Source organism: Triticum dicoccoides, unplaced genomic scaffold (assembly GCF_002162155.2).
Source record: "Triticum dicoccoides isolate Atlit2015 ecotype Zavitan unplaced genomic scaffold, WEW_v2.0 scaffold69641, whole genome shotgun sequence".
Classification (NCBI taxonomy): domain Eukaryota; kingdom Viridiplantae; phylum Streptophyta; class Magnoliopsida; order Poales; family Poaceae; genus Triticum; species Triticum dicoccoides.
Window position 1 is genome coordinate 1 of NW_021292770.1, and position 12,934 is coordinate 12,934.

At 44.1% G+C, this 12,934-nt stretch overlaps 1 protein-coding gene across 1 annotated transcript; it reads right to left on the minus strand.

Moving 5' to 3' along the window:
- Positions 1 to 9,668: 9,668 nt before the first annotated feature.
- On the minus strand, positions 9,669 to 12,927 carry LOC119347614 (putative transferase At4g12130, mitochondrial). The gene is made up of 5 exons (XM_037616223.1): positions 12,434 to 12,927; positions 11,471 to 11,724; positions 11,267 to 11,365; positions 10,354 to 10,512; positions 9,669 to 10,276 (listed from the first exon to the last, which is right to left on the minus strand). The coding sequence occupies exons 1-5, from the start codon at positions 12,898 to 12,900 to the stop codon at positions 10,032 to 10,034; spliced, it is 1,224 nt and encodes a 407-aa protein (XP_037472120.1). The 5' UTR covers positions 12,901 to 12,927; the 3' UTR covers positions 9,669 to 10,031.
- Between the last annotated feature and the right edge of the window lie 7 nt (positions 12,928 to 12,934).

Consider the following 12,934-nt stretch of genomic DNA (forward strand, 5'->3'; position numbering starts at 1 on the left):
GTCGGCGGCGGCGGGGGTGGGGGAGGCCGGCGGCGGGTTTGGGATGGCAGAGAGAGGGAGGTCTGGGTCGGGGAGAGGGGGATCTGGGAGGAGGTGGCGGCGGCGAGTATCTGAGGGAGGAGGAGTGCGGCGGCTGCAAGGAGAGGAGGGGTGTGATGGGGGGGGTCGATGGGATCTGACCTAGGGTTTGGGCTGCGGGTGGGGGGTATCTCTTTTTCATTTTATTTTCTTTTTTTCTGTAGATAGATGGATGGATGGATGTGGGATGGAGAGATGGATGGATGGATGGATGGGCGCCATGTCATCAATCCGTGGGAAGAGTCGTGATTGGTTCGGAAAACCAGTGATTTAAAAAAATGTCTAAGTACTAAAAATAGAGGGATTTTGTGAAGTAGCTATCAAAAATATTTTGCAAAATGGGACCACACAAATTTTCACTAGATTTAGACCACATTTTATGGATAAGGACCAATTTCTATGCATTTCTGATCTTTCTAGCTATTTTTAATCATTTTTCGAGTGCCCAAAATGACTTTTTTTTATGAAGGACCTACCATATATTTGTTGCAAAATTATACCAAATCAATTTTCTAAAATACTAGGACATATTTAATGCACAATTGACCAAATGATTGGGTGTCAAAAATTTTGATCCACCTCTCATGAAAAAGACAAATTTCCGCTCATTCAGCAGGAAACGGGTCAAATTTGAACTGCAACGTCCTCATTGTTTGTTATTTATTTTTTCCAAAAATCATTTATAGGTACAAAAGTATCTATTTAATCAGAGAAACACCAAAAAAATTCCAAGATTCAAGCACTAGCTAGGAACGGTCATTCCCGCCGTTTTGACCGCATTTTGAAACGGGCATAAAAAATTCAAAAAAATCAAAAAATTGGGAAACCTTCGCATTGTGTCATTATATGTGGCCAAGTTCCTAGGAAAAATAACAAACTTGTAATACGGCAATTATTTTAAAAAAATGTTCTCAGAAACGAGCTATCACATGTGGAGATCAATGGCTTTCAAGGCAAATGATTAATCTTATGGCCACATCCATGGCATAGTTTGTTCAAATGATCTCATATTGTGCACAAGGATGCATATTGGAATGGTAAACAATGTTACCTAAGGAAGTTTTCATTTTCTTTGGACGAAAAACCATTTTCCATTTTTTGAGTGCCCAAAAGAAGGTTTTTTTTGTGAAGGACCTCCCAAATAATTATTGCAAAATTGGACCAAATAATTTTTCTAAAATACTAGGACATATTTAATGCATAATTGACCAAATGGTTGGGTGTAAAAAGTTTTGATCCACCTCTCATGAAAAAGACAAATTTCCGCCGATTCAGTTGGAAGCGGGTCAAATTTGAACTGTAGCTGCCTTGTAGTTTGCTCTTTATTTTTTCCAAAAATCATTTCTAGGTACATAAGTATCTATTTAATCATAGAAACACCAAAAAATTCCAAGATTCAACCACTAGTTAGGAACGGTCATTCCCACCGTATTGACCGCATTTTGAAGCGGGCATAAAAAAATCAAAAAAATCAAAAAATTGGGAAACCTTCGCATTGTGTCATTATATGTGGCGAAGTTCTTAGAAAAAATAACAAACTTGTAATACGACAATTATTTTAAAAAAGTGTTCTCAGAAATGAGCTATCACGTGTGGAGATCAATGGCTTTCAAGCCAAATGATCAATCTTATGGCCACATCCATGGCATAGTTTGTTCAAATGATCTCATATTGTGCACAAGGGTGCATATTGGAATGGCAAACAATGTTGCCTAAGGAAGTTTTCATTTTCTTTGGACGAAAAAACCATTTTCCATTTTTCGAGTGCCCAAAAGGAGGGTTTTTTGTGAAGGACCTACCAAATAATTGTTGCAAAATTGGACCAAATCATTTTTCTAAAATACTAGGACATATTTAATGCACAATTGACCAAATGGTTGGGTGTAAAAAGTTTTGATCCACCTCTCATGAAAAAGACAAATTTCCGCTGATTCAGTTGGAAGCGGGTCAAATTTGAATTGTAGCTGCCTTGTAGTTTGCTCTTTATTTTTTCCAAAAATCATTTCTAGGTACATAAGTATCTATTTAATCATAAAAACACCAAAAAATCCAAGATTCAACCACTAGCTAAGAACGGTCATTTCCGCCGTTTTGACCGCATTTTGAAATGGGCATAAAAAATCAAAAAAATGGGAAACCTTCGCATTGTGTCATTATATGTGGCCAAGTTCCTAGGAAAAATAACAAACTTGTAATACGGCAATTATTTTAAAAAAGTGTTCTAAAAAACGAGCTATCACATGTGGAGATCAATGGCTTTCAAGCCAAATGATCAATCTTATGGCCGCATTCATGGCATAGTTTGTTCAAATGATCTCATATTGTGCACAAGGGTGCATATTGGAATGTCTAACAATGTTGCCTAAGAAAGTTTTCATTTTTCTTTGGATGAAAAAACCATTTTTCATTTTTCGAGTGCCCAAAAGGAGGTTTTTTTGTGAAGGACCTCCCAAATAATTGTTGCAAAATTGGACCAAATCAATTTTTTAAAATACTAGGACATATTTAATGCACAATTGACAAAATGGTTGGGTGCAAAAACTTTTGATCCACCTCTCGTGAAAAAGACAAATTTCCACCGATTCAGTTGGAAGCGGGTCAAATTTGAACTGCAGCTGCCTCATAGTTTGCTATTTATTTTTTCCAAAAATCATTTCTAGTTACATAAGTACCTATTTAATCAGAGAAACACCAAAAAAATTCAAGATTCAACCACTAACTAGGAACGGTCATTCCCGTCATTTTGACCGCATTTTGAAACGGGCATAAAAAATTCAAAAAAAATCAAAAAATTGGGAAACCTTCGCATTGTGTCATTATATGTGGCCAAGTTCCCAGGAAAAATAACAAACTTGTAATACGGCAATTATTTTAAAGAAGTGCTCTCAAAATCGAGCTATCACGTGTGGATATCAATGGCTTTCAAGCCAAATGATCAATCTTATGGCCACATTCATGGCATAATTTGTTCAAATGATCCCATATTGTGCACAAGGGTGTATATTGGAATGGAAAACAATGTTGCCTAAGGAAGTTTTCATTTTCTTTGGACGAAAAAACCATTTTCCATTTTTCGATTGCCTCAAAGGAGGCTTTTTTGTGAAGGACCTCCCAAATAATTGTTGCAAAATTAGACCAAACCATTTTTATAAAATACTAGGCCATATTTAATGCACAATTGACAAAATTGTTGGGCGTCAAAAGTTTTGATCCACCTCTGGTGAAAAAGACAAATTCCCGCCGATTTAGTAGGAAGCGGGTCAAATTTGAACTACAACTGCCTCATAGTTTACTATTTATTTTTTCCAAAAATCATTTATAGTTACATAAGTACATATTTAATCATAAATACATGGTTTGATGGCGATACGTCGAGGTTTGGGCGGTGGCCAAGGCCCCCAACTCTAGAGCGCGTAAACTCGCATGCCCGACGCGTGGTCACCGCGTGACCGTGGCGTTGCCATGTGTTCTGGGCAGCCTAGGCATGTCTAGTGGGTTGGGCACTCTCCAGGTAGGTTCTAGGAAGAAAATTACAACATAAGATTCTCACGAGGAGACCGATCGATGCTCAAACATGAATTAGCAGCCAAGTGTTTGATTAGCGGTACGGGAAATGCACATGGCCAATGGGCGTGAGTTTTTGCTGAGGATGATCATCTACTAAGAAGAATGTCTTTGCAAATTTTCAGATCAAAAGGAGGATCCTAGGTGGTACTTGCTTTGCAAAGTACCACACTGGACAGAAATATGAATGTTGAAGCTGGGCTCAAAATAATGAATGGATTGAGCTGAAATTTGGTGGAGTATGGTTATTTGGGCATTGGAAAGCACCGTAGAAAATTGACACCATTTGGACATGCCAAAGTGGTACTTCCTTCACAATGCTCTTCTATGGACAAAAATTTGGGAAAACTAGTGAGAGAAATTGAATGAATGAAATGAGCTTAAATTTCGTGTAGGTAAGTTACATAGGTATGGTTATGCCTTGGTAGATTTTCAGATCATTTGGGTAAGCCTAGCTAGTACTTACTTCACAAAGCTTCTCTCGAGGTAGAAACATTGAAAATTTCCTGAGAAAGATTGACTAGGAAAATGGAGCTGAATATTATCATGTGACAATGATTTGCGTATGGAAGAGTGCCCAAAGAGTTTGAGGTTAATAGGAGGGGTCTAGATAACACTTGCTTTGCAACGTGCCAATTTGGCCATAAAATATAAATTGAACCTGGGCTCACATAGATAATTTTCCTGAGCTGCAATTTGGAGGAGGGTGATAATTTGGGCATATGAAGAAACTGTATAAATTTCATGTCATTTGGATATATATAAAAGGTACTTCCTTCACAATGCTTCTAGGTGGACAAAAACTTTGGAAATTTGCCGAGGAAGATTTGCTAGGCAAGTGGAGCTGAATTTTGTCATGCGGTAATGATTTGGATAGGAAAGAGTGCCCAAAAATTCCGAAGGCAATCAAGAATATATAAATAGCACTTCCTTCATAAAGTGTTGTCGTGAACAGAATAGGAAAATGAATATTGTTGAATTAGTTTTGAACTAGGCAAGGAAGAATTTTTACATATTTGATGAAGATATGACCCAAAGAATTTATGAGATTTTTTTGGGAATTTTGGGAATGACAGAAATATAGGTTGCTTCACAACCTAGGGCAAAAACTGCCACATGGACATGACACATAGGCAAAACTGATGAGGTGGCGCCTAGTCATAGCAACCCACCACAATTTACAAGGTTATGACCATCTATATTGGTCATGATCAGCTAGAAATAAGGCAGCAGACCAGTGCTATCTGCTTTATGACCATTTCGTGTAAGGAAATTACGACCTTTCTGACCAAAATGGTCGTTATAGTTTAGGTTTTGGAGCCCCCCGAACAACTTTTGACCAATTAGTCTGAAATGGTCACAGATCTATGACCAATTCTTCCAGGGTCACTAACAGAAGATCACAAGTTGACATATTTCTTGTAGTGGCGGCGGTCCGGCGGGCTGGGCGAAGTAAACGGCGGCGGCGGGAGCTCCTACGGTTAGGGGTTGGATGGATGAGGAGGGACGAGCGGGTGCTGGAGGAGGCGGCGGCTAGGTCTCCGCCATAGGAGCCGCCTCCTTTTTATACCCCCTATTGGTGAAATGACGGAAATGCCCTCGGTGGGGCAGCGGAATTACGCACGGTGGCACGAGACGACGGTAACTATTCATTGCTACAACGCCTTTTTTTGATCCGGCGGCCCAGATCATCCAGAGGCTCGATCCGACGGTTAGATTCGCATCAGTAAAACGAGATGGACGGCCCAAATCGCCTGAGCTCTGAGGAGGCGCGGGAGTGACTGGATCTCTTATTTCTCGATTCACTTCGGGCAGCCTTCCATGTTTCATACAAGAGGGCAAGAAGTGGATAGTCATTTCTTTCCAATTCGTGATTCACAGAGTGCAGCATTCATGTTCCCCTACCATGTTTGGGAATCATGAATCACTCTTTAAAAAGGAGTATTTGTTTTCTCCCAATTGGCTGTATTATAGGGACCGTGATTGATCTTGTCTGAAAGAAAAGAAATACTGGTATTTCTGAAGTTACACTCTATTCATTCAGTATCTCTCATTTTATAGGTTGATTTTTTAGGTGTGGCCACATAGTGAGAATTAAGCGCTCAGAATAAAGTGGACAGCAAGCACGCACAAGACAGAACAGAGGCGGATGTAGTGTTGTTTGAGTGTACATAGTACGTACAATTTCAGCTAATTAAGGGTGAGAAGATATTTCTTCATTGAGAACACAAACTAACAACTTTGGACATGACTTGCTGACAAGATAAAATATCTGCAAAATTAGGGAATCTGTTCCACAAACGTTTGAAAGAAAACATTTGGGAAGTTGCAAATCCTAAAATCAGGATGCGTATTTGAGTGTAAACTTTGTACAGTGTCACAATATCTTATTCTTGATCTATCAGTGATACATTGGGGTGGAGTAAAGAATTTTTTTTTTTTGAAAAAGAGGATATACAACCGGACTCTGCACCTGGACGATGCATGCAGTCATTTTATTAATTATTCACAAGAACCTTACAAAGTAATACATCAGTAAGCCTGAAGCCTCCATCTTAGCAACACCTGTCGATACTTCTATCCACTTGTTGAAGGGGTGCCGACTGTCTGAGACTAATACCAAAAAGGCATCGCACCAAACCTAACATCTAAAGCAGGGTACCCCATCCAAGCCACAATGCCGGGACTGGGTCACACACCGCTCCGGCGCACTCTTAATGGGCACCACATACGCACACTACAATGGCCGTCACCACCATCTTCCAACGATCTATCTTTAGAGCAGATACTGACGCTTCGGCCTTGCCAGGCCTCTCTACCGTCGACGCCACCACGACGCCAGACAACGTCGTCCTCCTGCGCGAGTCCATCGCCACACATCGAATACCAAGTCTCCACTGTGCCACGCCATCGAGATCCGCCGCCATCAATGTGTAGGATGAAGCACCGCTGCAGCAAAATACCGTCCACTGATCCCTCGAGCCCGTGTACACCTCCAAAAATGATGCCCCCAAGGAGGAAATGACACAACAGCGTCGCCGTCATCTGATCTACTGATCTAGGATTTATCCCAAATGTAGCAGATGATGGTCTGGAACTTCTCAACGGTGATGCCTTTAAGAAGGGAACGACACTGAAGAGCACTGCCATCGCCGGCCTTGGCAGCTAGCCGAGAGCAGGATTTCACGTAGATCAGTTCGAAGAACCTCCATCAAGTGTCATGTACACACATCGCCGCCTTCTCTGACGAGGACTAGACGAAAGGGTCCAGCTGCGGCCGCCTAACCACCGTCGCCTGATCGGCTACCGCGACCACCACGCAATCACGCAGCAGCAGACAACCACCATCACCGCGCCTCCAGCCGCTACAACCGGTGCTCTACAGGCCCGTCCATGCACATCGGCTCGAAGTGCGTGGCTGCACCGACCACAGCATCTTAGCCAACAGCACCGGATCCCTCCACCCATTGTCGACGTTGGGTCACCGGCATCGCCATGCCGCAGCCCGTAACCCATGCGCCGCCGCTGGAGGATGTACCCATCACCGCCACGGAGGAAGGACGCCTTGCTGCCGCCTTCCACATGCAGGCTTCGCCCGGTGGCAACCCTTGGCGGCGGCGAGGTTTGGGGATCAGTGAAGGGAGCTGCTAGGCTGGGCGAGATCCAATCGCCGCCCGTGTCGCCTAGGCGAGCGACACGGGGCAGTTGTATAGACCTACGAAACCTTCAAAAATGGGAGAACTTTTCACTTCCCGGCCTCTGCATCAACTAGGGATACATACAACCAATTTAGTATGAGTACCAAGACAAATGTGAGAAACTCCGTGTGCATCACCTGTCACTTCTAGGAATTGAACTCAGATAGTTGGGCTCCACAATCGCATGCCCAAACACTGAGCCAAGGCTCTCTTAGCACAGGAGTAAAGAATAAATTAGGTCCAAAAACTGATAGACCAGGAAACACGGTGAGGTAGCCTTAGCTAAACAGTCTCAAACTGCTCTCCTAACTGCGCCTCTCTGAAAGACTTGGCGCACAAATTCTTCAAGTTTGCTCCTATGAAGTATGAACTCCGAAGAACTTCAGCACTTCACTTCAGTGGATGTTTTGGTCAGGTACAAGAGCATACTTACAAGGATCGAGCGACTGCGCTCTGCTGTTCTAGGACCTGTGTCGACTCAGCTGGCTCACATCTTAGTTGTCGATGCTGGGGAGGGTTGCATTTTGCTTCAGTGATGCTTCGAGCCCCAAGATGGCCATCCATGGCTCCCGAGAGCAGTGGTTACCATACCGACTTTCTTACCGGAGACATTGTGAGCTCGAATTGTCTCATCAGAACTTGTATCCGGAATTGGTAAACATGTGCTCTCTATGACAATGTTGAATAGCTCGAAAGCATCAACATCATGGTTGTTGTACCATACGGACATTATTGTAGTGGGTGTTCCTAATTACTGGAGGGGAGGGTGAGAAGAGATGAAGAGAGATAGAACATGCTCATATATACAGTTTACAACTTGTGAGGGCAAGGCGCAGAGCTCGGCCGTTGCTATGTGGAACATGCTCATATATAGTTTGTGAAGAAGCCATCAAGCCATCTGCATACCTGTGCCGGCAAGGAGTATGGCTTGGTCTTTCCGTGGTTCATACCAGTAATACAACAAACATAACGTACACAAGTTATGTACATAGTTAGAATTTGAATCGCGCATACAAATGCCACTAAAACCCACTGACATCCTAGGACTAGGAAGCATCAGGATTTGTGACTACGTCTGCCCCTGGAGATGTATTGCCTCAGAGGAAATACAACGAACGGTCGAAGAAGCAGTGACGACCAAGCAACACAAAGGATTTACCTCAAGACGACTTTGAAGTTCCATACCAGTTTTAATCCGTACCAAGAGGGCAAGAAACCGATAGTCAATTCAGTCGCACTCATGATTCATACTAGTACATGGTATGCTATGAGATTATTTGCTTTCTCCCAACTCGCTGAATTAAGAGGGGCAGTGACTGATTTTCTCTCAAAGTGGAAAAATATACCAGTATTTCTTAAGATAAGCTCTATTGATTCCGCATCTCATTTTAGAAGGCAAATTTCTATGTGCAGCCAAGTGGTGAGAAATAAGCGCTCAGAACAGAGCTGACAGCAAATGCCGCTCAAAACAGAGGCCACAACAAGCTGAAGTGCTGTTTCATGTAGTACAGTTTCCACTAATTAACCAAGGGAACATATTTCTTCATTCCAAACACATACTAAAAGCTTTTGATATGACTTGCCAACAAGATATGGTCTGCACGTCAATCTACGCCGGCCATCGTCTTCGCCTTCTCCAATCGGAACGCCGCTACCCTCGCCTCGCCTTCTCCAATCGGAACGCCTCTACCCTCGCCTCGCCTTCTCCAATCGGAACGCCGCTACCCTCGCCTCGCCGTGCGACGGGTCTTATCAGCCGGTGGCACGCGTCTCCCCAGCTATCAAGCTATTTGCATAGCTGTGCGGGCAAGGAGCAGAGCTCGATCTTTGCTTGGTTCAGACCAATAATAGCACAAACACAATCTACACAAGTTGTGCACTTAGTTAGAACTGGAATCGCACTTGCAATGCCACTAAAATCCACTGACATCCTAGGACTAGGAAGCATCAGAATTTGTGATTACACCTGTCTAGATTTCTACACACGAGGTTACAACATCAGTGTGATTTCCGGCCGGAGGTGTATTGCTTCAGAGGATTTAAAGCAAACGATGGAGCAGACGAAGCAACTAAGAAGATTGTGAAGAGTTTATTCATTCTCTCACAATAGGCTGAAGTTCAGTATCTTCCATTTTGGAAGACATATCTTTCGAGGTGCGGCCAATCTAGGAGCTTCAAACAAAGTCTTGACAGAAAAAGGCGCTCGAAACAAAACAGAGGCGACAACAGCACGAGAAGATTTTCCTTTTTCCCAAGACAAATTAACAACTTTGAACAAGATTTGCTGACGAGTTAAAATGTCTGCAAAATTAGATCATCCGTTTCAGAGATGTTCGAAAGAAAACATTTGGGAACTGGCAAACCCTAAAACAGGAGACTTATTTTTAGTGTATAATTTGTACACAGTAGCTTATTCTTGATCTATCATTTGCCACAAGGGAGTACAGTAAGGAAGAAACTAGGTGCAGAAATTGATAAGACAGTAGACCAAGAAACTAGGCCCAGAAACTGAGAGACCACAGACCACAGTCAGGTAACCTTTGCTAAACTGTCTGAAACTCCACCCCTACTCACAGCGCCTCTATGAAAGAATTGGCGCCCAGATCCTTCAGATTTGCCTCTATGAACTACGAAGAACTTCATTACTTCATTTCGCTCGAATTTTTGGTCAGGTACTGGAAATTTAAAAGATCAAGCGACTGCGCTCTGCTGTGCTAAGACCTCTGTCCACTCAGCCGGCCACCAGTCTGGCTTAATCGCCTTGACCCTCACATCTCTGTTGTCGCTGATGGCAAGGATAGCGTTTTCCTTCAGTGCTGCTTCGAGCCGCAACAGACCCATCCCACGGCTGCCGAGAGCGGTGCTTACCGTACCCACTTTCTTACCAGAGGCGTCGTCCACGACATCTGAGCCAGGAGCAACAGCCTGCTCGAGTTCTGATAACAGAGGTTGCAGAATCAATATCCGGTTGACAGAGACTCGATGACTGCATAATTTAGCACAGAATTAATACCTTTGTCATTTTCATCTACAAACTTCAAGGGTATCAGGCGCTTCCTGATGACACCACGGTGGTGTGTGCGTGCGATCAGCTCCTGACCAATATAGCACCCCTTGTCGAATGAAATAGCATTCAGGCCTGCAAGATTGTACTCGAGTGGGATTGCTTCACCTGGTACAAAAGAAGATGGTTTTAGCAAAAGAGGAAAGAACAAGCATCTTAATGTTTAAGCTGGAAATGTAAGGAAACATAGTGTAACAGCCAAAAATGATACAATTAGGAAAGCAAGAAAGGGCAGGAGAAAAGATGTTAGTTAAGCATAGACAGAGTTCCCATACCAACTTGCCCATGTGCTACAGCCTACAAGAGACAAGAGACTATGCTTCTAAGCTATGCCCCTGAAGCCACCGTACTGAACAATTCACTAGCACCAATCAACCAGAATCTCTGGGCTCCTAGCATTACTATCTTAAGTCGTAAGACAGAAATGAAATTGCCTATACGATTTATGCTACTGTAGGCTTCTAAGCTCTTCCTTATAGATAATGTATGCAATTGTAAAATATCCATCACCACCACTAACCAACCAGAATGACCTGACAAACCATGAGTACGCAATCTAATTTCCTTAAAATTGCTTCAGTAGATGCAGATGTTTTCATCAATAGTTTTACTGTTGTTAACAGGATGTAGCACAGTTCTTCCTGTACCATTGAATTACAGTGCTGGGTACTACCTCCGTAAACTGATATTTGTTTACAGAGGGAGTACCAGTTTAAATGGCCAGACTCTTCAACATAACACTGAACGAATCATTCCAGAATCGAAGCCATGTCCTTAACCAAGGAACATCAAATAGCTATACAAATCTCTAAGTATGCTGATGTTTCAGTGTCTTAACAGATCAACTGGAAATTAATCCTACCTTTTGGTATCTCAGTTGAGCCTTCTGCAACCCCATTTTCTATACGCCAAAGCAAATAATGGCGTTCATCTGCTTCTTTGTCAGCCTCAACAAGTGGTGCTGCGGGCACAACCAAGAGTTACTTGCATGTTCAAATGACCATCGGTAGATATTGAGCACCATATCAAATGTAATTTTAGAAAGCACCAAGAACAAATGACTTACGTATTGTATCAGCTGGAAATATTCCTCTGTAGCCAAGAATGTCAAGCCGAGGATCTTTGAGCCACTGCCAACCATGACCGTTCCCTTGTGCAGATGACTCAGCAGCATGGTCACTGCCTTGTCCCCATCCAATGGATTGAGCCTCGGGTTCTTGAGTGGAAGGTTCAGAATGTGCGACATCACTTCCAAATCTTTGCCAGCACAAAAACTCCTCACTTACATTATCTATCTCAACCTTGCTTCTTAGCCGATATCTGCAAAATGGACAAAAAAATTGCCATGGCATAAGTGATTTGAACTTGACCCTGACTGTTTGGAAAGCTATAACGGACATACTAAATGATAAAAAAAGCATCAAAATTCTCATGTCCACACCACAGTCAAGAACAACCCCCAACCAAACAGGATTGCTACTTGAGATCAAACATGCTCAGATCCCGAGTTCAGATCAGAACATGCTCAGATTCATAGTTGAGACCAAAACATGCTCAGGCTCCTAGTTGAAACCGAAACATGCTCAGATTCCTAGTTGAGACCAAAACATGCGCAGGCTCCTAGTTGGGACCGAAACATTGTCAGCTAGGATTAATTTCCCAATTGTGATCCAGCTGATGTCCTTCTGGGGTTGCAACTTCAATGTTTATGGCACTGAAAAATCAAGATTCATGACTCCAAGTTATGCACTGGAATGTCCAGCCAAAACGGGCACACAATCGATCATCTTCAAACTGTATCCTCTGACAACACAAGGAAATAACTAATCAATCAGCAACTGCTTTGACTACAGAAACTCCGTTTCCTAGAGATAATTGGCCCCATAGGTTGATTAGCTCGTACTGTTTCTTTCCCCAAACAATCTTACTTTTCCGGTCGCAGTTCGACCATGCAAATGGTCAGAGTAATGACTGCAAGTTTCGTGTCAGCACGGGATGCACAAAATAAATCAGCTCTGCGAATCCTCACCTCTTGAAGCAGGCGAGCAGCTCGTCGACCTCAGCGGCGTCGACATCCGCGAGCACCTCCCCGTCCCCCTCCCCACCCTCCTCCCCGCCGGGCCGCTCCCCGGTCTGCGGCGCGGCCCCGGTGCGGTCGAGCATCTGGGAGCGCGGGGCGGGGCGGTAGAGGAAGAGGTCGTAGAGGAACCGGCCCTGCGGCGTGAGCAGCGCGGCGTACCGCGGCGGGGGCGCCCGCGCGGGCGCGTTGGGCGTGGGCGCGTACCTCTGCGGCTGGGACGAGGCGGGGGAGCCGTGGGAGAGGAGGACGTCGTTGGTGAGGAGCGAGTTGAGGAAGCGCGCCGCCTCGGGGCCCCGGAAGCGGACCACGGCGCGGGACGCCAGGCGGCAGGCCAGCACGCCCGGGTCCGCCGGCGGGGCCGTGTGGAGGAGCCGGCGTCCGCGCGGCAGCAGCAGGCGGCGGGCGAGCGGCAGCATCTGAGCGGGCGTGGGAGTTGTGGCGGGGGTTTGG